The sequence below is a fragment of the Ursus arctos genome, unplaced genomic scaffold, assembly GCF_023065955.2.
Source record: "Ursus arctos isolate Adak ecotype North America unplaced genomic scaffold, UrsArc2.0 scaffold_14, whole genome shotgun sequence".
Lineage (NCBI taxonomy): Eukaryota > Metazoa > Chordata > Mammalia > Carnivora > Ursidae > Ursus > Ursus arctos.
Window position 1 is genome coordinate 57,611,199 of NW_026622808.1, and position 15,875 is coordinate 57,627,073.

General features: G+C 37.5%; 1 protein-coding gene across 8 annotated transcripts in view; it reads left to right on the plus strand.

Moving 5' to 3' along the window:
- LOC113256632 (contactin-4) overlaps window positions 1–15,875 on the plus strand; it is an 877,814-nt gene that overhangs the window by 706,384 nt on the left and 155,555 nt on the right. For all 8 annotated transcript variants that reach the window (XM_057311891.1, XM_057311888.1, XM_044385021.3 and 5 more), the window contains 2 exons: window positions 12,924–13,026; window positions 15,578–15,762. In XM_057311891.1, the coding sequence (XP_057167874.1) occupies window positions 12,924–13,026; window positions 15,578–15,762 (288 nt within the window). The remainder of the gene's footprint in view (window positions 1–12,923; window positions 13,027–15,577; window positions 15,763–15,875) is intronic.

Below are 15,875 nucleotides of genomic sequence, written 5' to 3' on the forward strand. Positions count from 1 at the left end.
ACACTGGATGTCCAACTGAGAGACTATTTCAATAATTCAATTGGGAAACGATGGCAGCTTAAACTAGGGAGTAGCAGTGGGTAATAGAGAAGTGGATGGATTGAGGATATAGTCTGCAGGTAAAGTTGCCAGGACTTGCTGAGGCACTGGATGTGGGAGGTGTTGGAAGAGAATGTCAAGGATGACACATAGGTTTCTGGTGTCACAACTGGGTTTATGGGAATGCCATTTACTGAAATGGTCTTACTGAGCAGATTTATAAGGAAAAATCCAAAGTATTATTTTAGTCATTATCTGTAAAGCCAAAAGCATGACTTCTCTCTTGGCAACAGAAAGAATTATTTGTTTTGTGCTTCTTGTCCCTTCTCTCTATCATATTATTCATCTGATATATTCACACGCTTATCCACTTTCCTTCTTCCCCCACCTTGCTGAAATTGTGATCAAGCACAGATCATAGGTTCATCCAGCTTTGTGCTAGGAAGCAACACAGTGCTTGACAGATGACATGTGTTAAATTAATATGTTGGAATAAGCTGAATTATATGAAATAAAACTGAAAATTTAATCAGTTTAAAGAGAATAGTAGGCAAAGGACCATTTTTTCCAAAAGCTATTGATGCTATCTCTCCAGACCTAAAGATGAAGAGCCTTTTTCAGAAGATGTGCTCCACTGGCATTGAGTACAAAATTATTTAAAAATAAATCCCTGTGACCTCTGCTTATAATGCACTTATGCCAAAATGTCTGTTCATTGGTGTTATTATCCATTCAGGTGTGTCAAATCAAAAATGTAATGAAATATTGATGAAGCGCTAAGACACAGCCCAGGAGACACATTGCACAGAGTTGCTAGAAGGAACAAAAACTCAGGAACACAAGAATTCCAGAATCATCACGGACACCTCAAGTTGACAGCAACTTTGCCTTTTGCTTAGCTTTTAGATATATCTTGACTTATCTAGTATATCTTCATTGAGATGACAAATGTTTTTTACTAGAATATTTTATCACAAAATTAGCAGAATAAGGATCTCATTCTTCAGCAATTAATGCCCATTCATTCTTAATTTCCATGAGAGTTGCATGGTGAAAATTCATAATATGTCTTTCCCATTTAGGCTGGAGTATGTAAAATGGATACTTGAACTATATTACTAAGGACAAAATAGGCTATTTAATGAGCTCTTGTCTGTAGGTAAGAGAAAAGGGGAAATATAAATCAAGAAGAGACTGCAAAATAAAGATGACATTCTTGTTAAAGTCTATTCTATGAGAATAAAATCAATAAAATTATCATTCTGCATGATGTTGTATTTAGCAACTATATATTAAACTGATAAATACAAGGTTGTGTAGAATTTGTACAATTATTTTGTTAACTGAAGCTCTCTCAAAATTTCGCATCCTCCTTCTGCCTCCAAAATGTGAATAAGCAAGGCAACAGAGTCTATTGCCTGAAGTGAACTAATTATCATGGCTGGCCATTTTCCCTGCAAAGTGCCGATGTAGTTTAAAGAACTAGATGTCCTCAGTATTCAGGTTATTCCCTTGAAGTTCCAGCTAAGCAGTTCTGGACTGTGATTCATTGTTTCCAGCCCAAAAGGTTACAGTGAGTCATAAAGAGTGAACAGTGAAGGTTGACTCAAGTCCTGATAGACATCAAATATGATGTGTCCCATGTTTATCCCACTGACCCTATTGACCCCTTGCCCCCAGCTCACCGTGGTTCAGCAAGACTTTGGTACTTTATGTTCCCTTCCCACCCCCAGGCTCTTCACATGGCTCACTGCTTCCTGTGGCTCGGATTGTTACTGAAATGTGGGGCAGGATGATTTGAGGTCAGCCCTGAGGACTCTGGAACCAGGTCCCCAGGGCAGAATCCAGTCATACCACTTATTAGCTGTGTGACTTTGGACGTCAGTTTAACCTCATTTCGTTCCGTTTTCTCATCAGTCAAGTGAGGATGATGAAACCTGGCTCAGAGGCTTACCTTCTGGGTTAAATTACAAATAGAGTGCTTTGATCAGTGACAAAATAAAATGCAACATCAGTAAACTTCTTACCTAGATATACTCAACAAATTATATTTTAAAAAGCAGATTACATAGTGAATAGATAGTATTATCCTTGTTTTGTAAAGTGTATGTGGATAATGACAGAGAAAGCTGGAAATAATACTCTCCAAAATGCTAACAGTGTTAAACTTTGAAGTATTTAACTTTAAGTGGTTAAGTGTTCAATTCTTATTTTTTTCTATTTGCTTTATTGTATTTTCTCATTTCTTCTACATTGATTAGGTATATTTTGAGTTTTTAGGAAAACATTTGGAAAAGGGTTACTTAAAGATGGTTGGCCCTACAAGGCCTTAGAGATCACCCAACTTTGTATCTTTATTCTTTGGGAAAGAAGAGAATTGAGGACCAGAGGAGTAAGGTGAGGAAGCCTCAGGGTCAAATTCCCAGTGCTCCATCCCCATGCTACTTAACTGAGTTTCACAAATGCTGTTTGGGGCTCTAGATTAACAGATTTGCCTTGTTTCTTTTCCACTGTGATTTTTAAATTTTTTTGTATCGATAGTTCTCCTAAATAACTGTATGTTGCTATATACTATTTACCTCTAGGAAGTATAAAATTGAGTTATTAGGCAAATGTGAGAGAATTTTATATCAGAGTTTATCTAGATATTTTGAAATCTGCTTTGGAAAAATAATATAACTTGCTATGTGGGAAAGTGCACTTGTTGCTTAGGTACCATGAAGAAGAAAGATTTAATTGAGAAAAGTATATCACAATTATTTTTATGACAGGTACTAGTCTCTGGATCAATATTAGCCAACTGCTGGTTATTAATGATGATGAGCTTGCTCTATTATGAGCTTCCTACACAGATCTCAAAGAACTGTCCCTAAATTTCTATAAACAAAGGTAATAGATTACCCATAGAGCATTAAGTACAAGAGAAATCATAGATTTAGATGATAGATATAATGACTATTTCTTCTGTCTTTAATCACTATACCTGACTTCCTCTAAAATGGCTAAAGAAGAGAAGAATTAGCAGAGATTAGTACAATCTTGGGAAAGTGAGGTCATGTCCATGAGGATGTTTTATGTACATTACATACACAGGTATATAATTGAGCAGGAGTTATTAAATGACCTTTGCCTTTTATTTCCATTTTCCTTGAGGCTGGCTGGGGATTGGTTTGGCAGTTCTCTGTTTTGCTTATTAGAACCAAGACAAATTTTAAGCAGTTTACAGCCAGTGTCTGTCTGATGGGTCTGTGCTTTGTATAGTGGATGTTAAATATTTTTTAATATTATCCCCAATTAGAACTCTAAAGAGAAGACATACTAAGGAACAGGGGGAATGGGGTTTATCCTCTCTTTGCATTTCAAAATCTCTCTCTCTTTCTCACCTTCTCTTGTATATACATTTATAAACATATATGTGGTTTATGTTATATAAATGTACATATGTTTATATACACTAGGTATATTGTCTTTGGAAATTAAAATGTAAACTTAATTATTTAATATTTATGTTCTCATATATAACCAAAATAACTGGTGATATTTTTCTAACTTCTCACTCATTTTTCTCAGCCTGATTTTATATAGCCATGAAAATGCTGAGCACGGTGAGCACTGAAGCGTTTAACATTCTCACCTGAAATCAGCTTTAACCCAGTGGACAAGGGTCTAGCTGATAACCTCAACTTCCTGCAGTTTCAGAGCAAGGAGGACAGAAGTACATGTGCTGGACATAGGGTTGAGAACGTCCCTGACCAGTGCCAACCAGCTTTGTCTTTTTTTGCCGTGGCCTCACGTGGGATGCAGTGAAAGGGGGATGGGACTAAAAGTCAAGAGGAAAAGAAGTCATGAAATTTGGGCTGTAGTCTCAGATCTACCACTAACTCACATGACAAGAATCATGCCATTTCTTTGATCCTCTGTTTTCTTAGCTATTAAAATGTTGGATTTGTAATAAGTCAGAAGTATGTTTAAACCTAGTTATCCTCTAAGATTCTAGTCACAACTCTTCTGCGCTACCTTACTCCAATCCCAAAATTCACACAGGCCCGGTAGTATCCAGGGCTAATCAACAGATGCTATTCACGGGCTCGGATTTCCTCCCAATGCTAAGAACCAATCCTAGCACAAAACGAGGTGCATTCCCTCTTTCTGACCAAATAGTCATTTGTGAGCCTTCGCCTCTGTGACCATTAGTGGCTCAGAAAACTATATTCCCCTTAAAGTTCCAAATTTAAGACCAAAGACTTAAAAATGGAAAGGATAAAACTAGACTATTGTAGGATATTCTATAATATTGATGCAGTATAATGTATCCTCCATTATGATATGTCATCTGCCCTTAGCGAACTTTTCTAATACTGCCCCAAGCTGGATTAGACCCTCAAGTAAGCATTAGCACCACTGTCTGTGTTCATAAACAAAGCAGCTTGATTTTTTGACCACTTAATTAACCTCGTGGGATAAGATCAAAAGCTCATTCATTAAGCAGATCTTTTTTTTTTATTTTAAACTTGATCTACAACCTTTTATTGATGACCAAGCATTTAGATTAGCAAGGATGACAGTTCTGCCTGGCAATGGGTAGAAACACGTTCTTCACTTAGACATATTTTTATGTTACTTAAGATCTAGAATTTAAACACTTTGCTTTATTTTACTCTCACTTCTAATTGCAACTTTTGTCTGGCTTTGTCACAGCAATCATGTCTTGTTTTTAATTCTCTAACAACATCACAGTTGAGGATCTGTGGGCGTAAAACGTGTTTTATGAGGAGAATATCTAAATGACTAGAGGATGTGAGATATTTTGCTAAACTGCCATTGCTAATCTGATTTAATAGTGTCTTAATGGCTCTGGATATTTTGAAGGCTTGACAAGCTTAGAAACTTGGCAGTCAGCTTTAGACCTCTAGCACAGTCATTCCATTTCAGGTCCATGGGGGCCAAAGGTCTTGGATGGTCATTTAGCTAGTCAGTTAGGAAGCATCTGTTAAGTACCCGCTGTGTGTGGTACACTATGAAATATAAAGATGTGATCCCAGCCCCTGGAAACCTATAGTCTTAGAGAATTCCAAATTAATAAAGGGTCTAAAGTTTCATTCTTAGAATTACTGAATTGAGTTCCAGAAAACACATGTACAGACAGAGGGATTTGAAATGAATATGGAAAGTAGAGGTGTCTAGCCTAAAATAGAGATGACTTGGGGCGTTCGTTTGATTATGCATTTAACCAACAAATATTTCATGGAGTACCTGTTGGATACCTGTCATCAGGAATGCAGAAGTCTGTGTATCACAGATCACAGTGCAGCTGAGAAGCCTAACTGTAGCCTGAGGCAGGAGTGGGGCCATATTGGGGGAGAGTGAAGAAGTGAAGCAGGTTCCTTTAAGTTTCTTTTGTAATAAGAGCCAATAAGGAGCAGTGAAGGGTGTAGTGAGATTATGCATCTAATCCCGCCTTGGATGGGAGGAAATCTGGCCTGGTGCTGGGGATCAGCTAAGCTTCCATCAGGAGTTAAGGGAGGAAAAGAATTCCAGGTAGTGGGTACAGTATTTGTTTAGAGAAGGAATCGGCAGACTCCCTCCGGCAGGCCAGTTCGCCCCATGGCCTGTTTTTGTTAAAAAAAAAAAAAAGAAGAAGAAGAAGAAGAAGAAGTTTAACATTTTTCTCCATAGAAATGTTGGGTATTCTTAGTTAATTCCTAAATTCTCTATAATTTTTGTTGCTATTGCAAATGGTTTCTTATTTTTAATCACATTCTCTAGTTAGTTATTGCTGATGTACAGAAATGCTATTTTTTTGTGTGAGTCTGCATTTGGCAAGCTTGCTGAAATCGCTTGTTAACTCTAATAGTTTGTCGATTCTATCAACTCTCTCAAACTTAGCTATTTTTCTCGTTTCCTCTAAGCCAGGGGTCAGCCAGCTAGGGCTTGTGGGCCATACAGCCCACCACTGTTTTTGTAAATAAAATTTTATTGGACCCTAGCCATGTTCTTTTGTTTACATATTGTCTGTGGATGCTTTCCAGCTGTAATGGCAGAGTTAACAGAGACTGTATAGCTCACAAAACCTAAATAAAATCCTTGTCCTCTGTCACTTTACAGTCAAACTTTGCCAGTCTCTGACAACATGATAATATCTTTAAATATATGAAGAGTATCCATCAAAAGCCTTGTATTTTGTGACTCCACAGACTTGAACTAGGACCAACATGTTCAAATTAGAGGGAGAGAGAGAGTGTACTGTTCAAGACAATATGAAGAACTTTTTAGTAGGTTGAGCATAAAAGTACTTAATCAAAGGAAGATGAAAGCTGGCTTTCTTTTGCCTAAAAGAAGAACACCTTATAATTAATTGCCCAAACTGGACACTTAGCCGGTTACTTCAGGATGTCAGGTAAACCAGGGCTGTTTTAGTCAAGCATGAATACTTTCATTCTACCTTTATAGGAGATAGCATTCTGGAATAATTCAAGTTATCTCTACACTTTAATCATTGAGAAGGAAGGAAAGAATTCAGATTTAAAGTTAAAACATGTTTATTTTCACATCCTACAGATTTCTGAGGATACCCTAAAACCCTAAATTTAAGAGGTGATGTACATACAACCTTCAGCTTCCTTACTCCTCCTCTCCAGCATTGTGGGGGTCATTGTTTAGATAGTTGTGGCCTCAAACTCAATGGAAATTCACCCATTAGGGGGTGGATATTGGTAGAAGGAATTCCTTGGATGGTCCCCTAGACCTCACAATGTCTCCTTCCACCCAGAGCAAAACAAGTTTCTTTTAAAAGAGCAAAGTGTAAACTCAACCAAAGGGATATGTAGGACTAATGAGGTATTTCCAAATATTTTTAGCTTAATGAACTGCACATCATATGACTTAGTTCACAAGAAAGTCAATGTGGGAACTTTTCATAAGATGATTTTTGCAATTTTTTCTAGTAGAAAACCCCACTCTGTGGAAGTGGGTAAAAGTCCCTTCTGTGGTTTAATTTAGCGAGCACAGATTCCAGCTAAGGCAGGTGTTGGCAAAATGTTATGGCACTCAACTCTGCAAAGTGGCCTCTTTCTGCCAACACAGCATTCTGCAAATTATAGTTAAACAAGCATGGTGTGTGACTGATTTCTCTTTCATATTCTGTAATTTGCCAGTTATTTTGTTAAATTCTATGTTCTTATAGACATCAGCGTCACCTTAATGATATTTTAGTTTTCGAAAGGGGAACAGTCATTGCCACAAGGTCATATCCAGGGCCCAGTCTCTTGATGGGCATTGTCCCCGGTAGGATTCCATTACTAATACTCTCCCAATGACTAGTCCACAGAGGAGTCTAGTATTATTGTGTCGTAATTTTGCTTTGGCTTAACAAGTCATGGTCACTACAGAAATTCTTAAAGTGTACTCCCTGGACCAGAGGCTTCAACATCACCTGGGAAATTGTTAGAAATGCACATTCTTGGCTCTATCTCAACTTCCTTAATCAGAAACTTAAGCCCCCCAGGTGATTTTAAGTTTGAGAACCACTGGTTTAGGAAAAAAAAAAAAACCTAGGAATTTCTAGCCATGTCTTCCTCAGAAGTCAGCTCGTCCAATTATTCAGTAAACAGTTACTGCCTGCATAGATCACCATGAAAGGCACTGAAGAAGGGTAGCCTACAGGTGCCATGAAGATAACAATCAGGTGTGTGTTATTCACATTGTGCTCCCATTGTTAGACAGTGCATCATGTATGGTTAGTGTTACATGAATATTTACTGAATTACTCCATCAGAATATAAATATAGCTAAGCCCTTGACTCCTGAGGACTCTAATGTGTAGAATTTCAAGTACTGAACTTTCACGGTTGTTACGATGGAATGGAAAACATTGACAAACATTCTCATGAATTGAGACGTCTATATTTCTTTATGTTTAAAATTGTAGGTATGAATGTCTCTAAAATTGAAAGCAAAAGTTGTCTCTGTAGAGAAATTGTATTGTGAATGAATGAAATCATGCAAGAGAAAGGGAATATTACTGAGATTATATATCTTGGTTGATTCCGACTGTATGATATGCACTCTTTATTTCTACTTACCTTGGTTGTGACACAGCTAGGCCTTTATATCTTCCCACCTTTTAAATAGTTTGAAGATGGAAAAAGGGTCTGGAGCAATTCCATCGGTAGCCTTTCTCTTTCTGCCTAATCATTCTGTTAATCACTAGAGCAGCTGTAGACCAATTAAGTTCAAAAGTGTACAGGTGGTCAGAGGACTGACTTGAAAAATATACTCTTGTTGTAAGGGGCCTTTTGTTTCATAAAAAATAAAAACGACAATAGCTTTTTAAATTTAATTTAGAACGTAAAGGCCAAAATAGTTAAAATTAAATAAATAGTCAAATAAAAATATAGCTTGGGCCAGATGTAACGAATTAAATGGAATAGCTTGCAGGTACCCCCCCACACAAAATGTTGATAATATAGTTGGAGAAAATTGCTTCCTTCATTTTTTATGACTTTAATACTAGGACAATCTTTATATATAATGAAAATTCTTTAAACATCATCAAAACCATGCCATCCCATCTCTGATCCATATCTTTATGTCCTATAACTACTGCTATAAATCCAGATCAATCTGTATTATTACTAACTCTGTTACTTTAATTTCTATAGCTGTAAATATAGATCAGTGTGTATCAACCCAGAAATCACCCATATGACTACAAAAACAACCTAGAGCTCATTTTAGAAAAAAACCTGGTATAAAGGAGTGACCTCCTACAAGAAGCCATGATGATGATACCTTCGAAACGACTTCCATGCCTGGAAAGAAGTGCATGTTTGACTTAAGGACTACTATGTGTCATAGTATAAGGCCCGTATTCCTCCATCTTTTCCTCCCTTCCACAAATTCCAAATGATCACATTTTTTTTTTCATATGCCTGGTACTAAACTAGGGTATAGAAGTATTTCCATTCCTCCAGGAAATGAAAGCACAAAGGAAGAGATAGCATGTAAATAAATAGCTATAAAGATGATAGAAAATAGTAATTCTGTTTGAGAGGGGCCCAGTATTTTATGTGTAGAATGACATTATTTATATGGCAGTAGTTTTTTTAGTACCAATTAAGTGAAGAAACAATGATAGAAGCTAGCAGTACATATGAAAAAGACTTGATGTCATGCATTTTACGATCAAGATGAGATGACAGACTAGACTCATGAATAAACAAGATTATGAATTGTGTAATTAACATAGAAGAAATAAGATGTTAATAAAGAATAACATGGGGACTTATTTTAGGTAGTGTGATCAGAAAACACTCCTCTGAAGGGACACCGTTTGAGCTAAGACATGTAGCAAGGGAAAAGTCATCCACATAAAAATCATGGGGAAAATGAGAAATGAAAGACATTTCCACACAAAGACTTGCATGCAAATGTTCTTAGAAGCATTAGTCCTTATAGCCAAAAGTGGAGGCCACCTAAATAAATGCCCATTAACTGGTATTATGGGTTGAATTGTGTCCCCCAAAAAAGCTATGTTGAAGATGTAACCCCCAAGTACCTCAGAATATGACCTTATCTGAAAATAGGGTCTTTATATAGGTGTAATTAGTTCAATGAATTCATTATGGATGACGGTGGGTCCTTAATCCAATATGACTGGTGTCCTTATAAAAATATAAAGAGAAGACACAGAGAGAATGTCGTGTGATGACAGAGGTAGAGACTGGAGGGATGGAGCTGCAAGGCAAGGACCACCAAAGACTGATAGCCACCAGCAGAAGCTAGCAAGAGGCAAGGAACGATTTTACCCAGTGTCAGAGGGAGCAGAGCCCTGTCATGGCCCTCATTTATGACTTCTAACCTCCAGAACTGTAAGAGCATAAATTCCTTTTTCTTTAAGCCACTCACTTTGTGTTACTTTGTTGTTAATATGACCAGGGAACGAACAAATAACATGTGGTATCTCCATACGGTTGAATACTATTCAGCAATAAAAAGGAACAGACTGTTGATATATGCTGCAACATGGATGAACCTTGATAACATTCTGCCAAGTGAAAGGGTCCGGATGCAAAAGAACACATAGTGTCTAATTCCATGTGTATGAAATGTCCAGAGAAGACAAATTCTCAGGGACAGAAAGCAGATTAGAGGTATTGCCTGGGGCTGAAACAGGCATGAAGGATCATGGGTGATAGAAATGCTCTAAATCATGGTTTCACAACTTGGTCAATTTACCAAAAATCTTCTAATACCACTTAAAATTGGTCAGGTTTTTGTACGTAAATTATACCTCCATAAATGTGTGTGTGTGTGTGTGGGTGTGTGTGCGTGTGTGCGCGCGCGCGTGTGTTTTAAAGAAGTCAGGGGTAACATTGAGAACTGAGGCAAAGAGGTTTGTTGCTATCTGGTCATTTAAAGGCCACTGTGGGCTAGAGAATAGGCCAGACGGTGGAGAAAAAGGATCGTGGAGGAGTGGACTTCGACTCAGGGCCTTGGTACGTAGGAGTTTAGGATGAGCAGAGAACAGGGCAGGGGATCTTCTGCTCTGTCTCTGCATTGCAGTGATATTTCAGTTTCTCAGGAAGAGGTCCTGTGAAATATATTTGCTCCTTGGTATATCTTTCAGAGCTGGGTTAAAGAAACCTAGTGTGTATGAATGTTTATAGAAAGAGGAGGCAGGGGGAATCCTGATCACTACTGAAACAGCCTTGCCCCTTGTATTTTAACATCATTGTCTCATCTCCGTCCCACACACGATACACTGCAATGCAGACTGTTTTGATTTCCTGGGAGCACAAAAGACCTCTTTTTCTCGAAGCAATTCTTTTTTTAATTAACACTGCTCTTGGAGTACATAACCACACACACAGCACTAAAAGGTGTTAACTTGTTCCTGCGTTCATAGTCATACTACTGATATTTATGGGACGATGAGTCAGCCGTGCGCTGTTAGTTAGCAAGTTCAGCAGCTGTGTGCGAATGCCGTCATAAGCAAGCGCCACTTCTTTACCAGCCTAGCTTTGTGGCAAATGCTCAAAGAAAGGCCAACCCAAATTTAAGTGCAAGAGAACTCAGACTGGCCAAAAAGGAAAGGATGGTTTTGAATCTAAATGTGGCAAGCTTGAATTTAGTGTATTTGAATCTAGTTTTGTAGTGTTATTCACTGCAGTGGTGAGAGGCCATAATAAAAGAGGAATCCGGGACCAGAGTTGCAACCCAGAACACTAACTAGTTTGTTGTAAAACTGAAGACAAAGTGCTTTGAGATTACAGCCTTGCTTACAAAAGGAAAAGACAGATTAGGACTGATGTTAATTCTGGGAGAAGTGGTTTAGAGTCTTTTTTTTTTTTTTAAGATGCATTTATTTTAGAGAGAGAGAGCACACACACACACATAGTGGGGAGGGGTAAGAGGAGAGGGAGAGAGAAACTTTGGCAGACTCCCCACTGAGCCAAGAGCCCGACATGGGTCTCAATTCCATGATCCTGATATCATGACCTGAGCCCAAACCAAGAGTCGAGCACTTAACCGACTGTATCACTGGGTGCCCCTATTTAGAGTCCTTTTGAGAATAGGTTGCTAGCTACAGATCCTCTCTGTGGGAAAGTATGCATCCATGGATGCCAAGATTAAAAAATGCCCAAATAACTCATTTCAAAGGTCCCTTCCAAATCTAATCCTCCCTGTCATTCTATGAAAGGAAAAAACCAGTTATGTTCAACTTTGCACTTTGGATGACATACCTCATGGCAAATCTGACTAGACAGCTATGTCATTGACTGTGCTGATTTTCCTTTGACACATTAAGGAAATCCCCCTGATGCTTCCCAAACATTAAAGCTGCAGATGAAAAGGATAGCCTCTGCAAAATGAGTGGGATTATTTCTCTCTGTCATTGTACCTGTCCTCATCCATTCCATGCATTCCTGAGGGATTCACCTCAGTCTTTTTTTCTGTAACTATGGAAAACCTAAAAGAGAGGTGAAATAGAGGATGCTATCATTTCTTAGTAAGTTAGGTAATTCCAAACTTAGTACTGGCACAGCTGAAACAGAGACCATGGAAAAGGATTAGAAATTGAATAGAAATAAATGTATTTGATCAATTAGAGCAATGGGAGATGGGGTCAAGATGTGTTGATAAGAAATAATTGATAAGTCATTAGTGATAAAGTATGGACTTAGATTGTTAGGTTGTGTTACCTTGACAACAATCGTACATTTTCTAGGATATGGGAAAATGGGAGAATATGACCTTCAAAGTAAACATGCCATTAGGAAGGTGGGTATAATTTTGAGATTATTTTCTGTAGTTGCTTCCTACTGTCTTTTTTACATTGGTTCAGAATACAATAATACTGGCATTCGATGTTACCTTTGTGCACTAATTTATGATTAATTCAAATTGGTGTTGAAAGTGAATGATAAAGTAATTCACGGTCACAAATTGATTATTCAGATTTTTTTTTCTTATATAGACATAATAAAGCATGGAAGTATTTTTTTGAATACTTAAAATTTTTCTGCAGTATGTTTTCAAAAAGATAATTTATTTGATTTTCCTGGTGACTTGGACTTTTTCTCTCCCGTCCTTTTTTGGTCCATGCCTGCCTTAAAAAAAAAAAAAAGGTTTTTTGATAAGTGAAGTTCTATGCACAGAGAATTTGATCCTAGGCAGATGGTATGGCACTGTGATACAAAATTTCCCCTAGCAGTAACTGGGAGAAGAGCCACAATTCAAGGCTGGTTAGAGATAGAACCAACTTTAAATGAAGAAATTAATTGTGCACGTAATGATATATGAGAGCATCCTACATTAACAAAAAAACACTCACATACATTTTAAAAGAACGTCAAAGACTTAGTTCCTTTGTTTATTCACAGGGGTGATGGGCGAATATGAGCCAAAAATAGAAGTGCACTTCCCAGAAACAGTGCCGACGGCCAAAGGAACAACAGTGAGGCTGGAGTGCTTTGCCTTAGGAAAGTAAGTTCTGGTTTCTCTTCCATCTTGTCCTCCCTTCAGCTGGGGCAGGTAGAGAATTGTATTTGCACTGTTCACAGGGATGGTTTCTGAGGTGACCTAAAAGCAAGACAGGCCTTTCTTGTTGTAATTCTATGTATGCATCTTTGATTCTGCCCTCTCACCGTGGAGAGGGGATGTGTAATGGCGCAAGGGAGATTAGGCTGCCACAATTGACGTGGCCACAAAAGAGAAGAGAATGGGCAATTCTGAAAAAGTATTTTGTTCTATTATTGTGACCTGTAATGTGCACGCTCTCTAACCCAGAATGACAGGAAAACAATGGCCTTCATTTGAGGTACATTCAAGCTGACTATTTGGGAAAATATGGACTTTCATTCTGGCTCTAGTTTACAGAGGATACATCAAACTTTTCTTGAATTTCTTTCTAAATTATCAGTCTCTTCTCTCTACTTTGGATTTCCTTCTGTTCTGGCTAAAGATAGGTGAGATCTTATATCTGAAAATTATTCACAACTTTATTATTAAGTCTGTGGAGTGATAAGCCTACTTGGAATCCGATTAGCCTTTCCATAAAGCATCTTTCAGAGGCCACAAAGAAAATGAAAAACAGATCAGTTAAGATTTTCCCAGTGACCCTGAATAAAGGGTTTGGCATAAATGATACACACTATCATCTGAAATGAGAATTTTTAGATCACCTATGGATTTTAATGATTAATATTAATCTCTATACCCAACCCCTTGTCTCCGGCTAGCCCATTGTAACTCCCCATCCTCTCCCTGTGCCCCAGTGTTGACTAAGGCAACAACACTAGCCTGTGCTCAATCCCTCTATCAGCACCTAATCTGTTTCTGTATATTTTTTTGCATTTTACACCAACCATAGAAGAAAGATGTTCCTTTTTATCGTTGTATTTTCAGCTCTCATGAAAGTATTCTTTTGGTTTCCATGTTTTGAAGTCAGGGCAGTGTAAGCTACAATGGCATCTTTGGCACAATACAATACAGTGATAAATTTTATATCCTGAAAACTTACCACATTAAATAAACTATGACATATCTGTAGGACTGAACACTGTACAGACATTAAAAGTCAAGTCGTAAAGCAACATATGAGCAGAGAAAATACCCATGATTTATTGCTAAGAGACTAAAAGCAGATTGCTAAACAGTATAACATGGCCCCATTTTTTTATTTTAAATATATACATTGGGAGACGCAATCCAGGGAAAAGGTGAAAACGGATAGCTGGATAGGCTAGGTATAAATTTGGTAAACTATGCAAGGTGACACCTTGAAAAATCTTTTTTGGAAAAAGAACAAAATTCACATCGTTCATACTTCAAAGGGGGATATGAATTAAACTCTATTCACACTGCTTGAATGGCACTGGAATAAAAACAAAAGACCCAAATTGGGCTCCTCCAGTCTACACAGAAATGTTTGGGTACGCATATCCAGCTGCCAAAACACATCATCATTGCCCACTTAAGAGCAGGAAGACTATGTCTAAGTACAGTTATTTGTAGAGGCATGTATTAAGTGTATATCTCATCAAATGTAAAGGCACCCGTAATGTACTTTTGATAGAGCCCTTTCTGCATTTTGAGTTAGTGTCTGTTGAATTAACTTAAATTGTTCTAAAACAAGTATAGTAGAATTGATGGCTTTAATTTTTTAAATACCATCTCAGGTTTTCCAGAGAAGATTAGCAAGTCTTTAGCCTAATTACTTCTCTGTGTGTGTTTTTTGTGAAAAATAAATAAGTAAATAATTGTATCCCCTGGTAGGAAGCTGCAGTCTTAAAAGCTGTGGTTAGCTTGCTAAACCATTGATTTGCAGACTCAATGATGTCCTCCTTGCAATTTAAGATGTGTTCTCACAGTTATGGCTGTAGGATGATAGATGCCTTGAGAGTACATAAAGACCCCACAGATGGCTTCTTTCCTTATCTTACTATTTTAAGTGAAATTTCCCCAAACCACTCTCCTAGCAAACGGCTGCTATAAGTTGGTAAGGTTCTACAGAGAATGTTCCAAGCGACAGAAAGTCGAGGCTACCAGTTTCTTCTTTCCTAACTCTAAAAACTGACACAATATCACTTATGTCTTATTTAAATAATCAAAGTGGTCAAAACCCAGCAGATTTAAGGCAGAGGACCTCATGTGGGAAGAATGTGAAAGAATTTGCAGTCATCTTCAGTCTGACACATTTGTGCATGGACATTTTTCTTTTCATATTTATGATTTAGGAAAAAAAACAGTTATACTAAAACATAATAAGCATATAAAATCTGTTTTTTTAGTGATAATATTACATATTTTTATTTAAGGTTAAGAAAGGTTATTTGATTCTAAGAAAAACAATATATAAATAGTAATACTAGAAATGTGGATATGGCTAAAATCATAAAGTGATATGTGAATGAATAAAGTTAGGGGAATACTAAGGCAAGCTTAGATAGAAGAAAGGGGTTATGGGAAGCGTAAGTTCAAATAAAAGATACAGTTTTCTCTAATTTGATGCACTCCTTTTTATTCTCACTATCAGTCCAGTACCAACTATTATCTGGAGAAGAGCTGATGGAAAGCCTATAGCAAGGAAAGCAAGAAGACACAAGTCAAATGGAATTCTTGAGATCCCCAATTTTCAGCAAGAAGATGCTGGTTTATATGAATGTGTGGCTGAAAATTCAAGAGGGAAAAATGTAGCAAGGGGACAGCTGACTTTTTATGGTAAGTTTGCATTTCCAATTTATCAGTTGTCGTGCTACAGACCTTGGTATTAAAAGCATAAACGGGAGGTGTGCATTCAGGCTTTTCAGAAAAGATTTTGTAAAATCGGACTG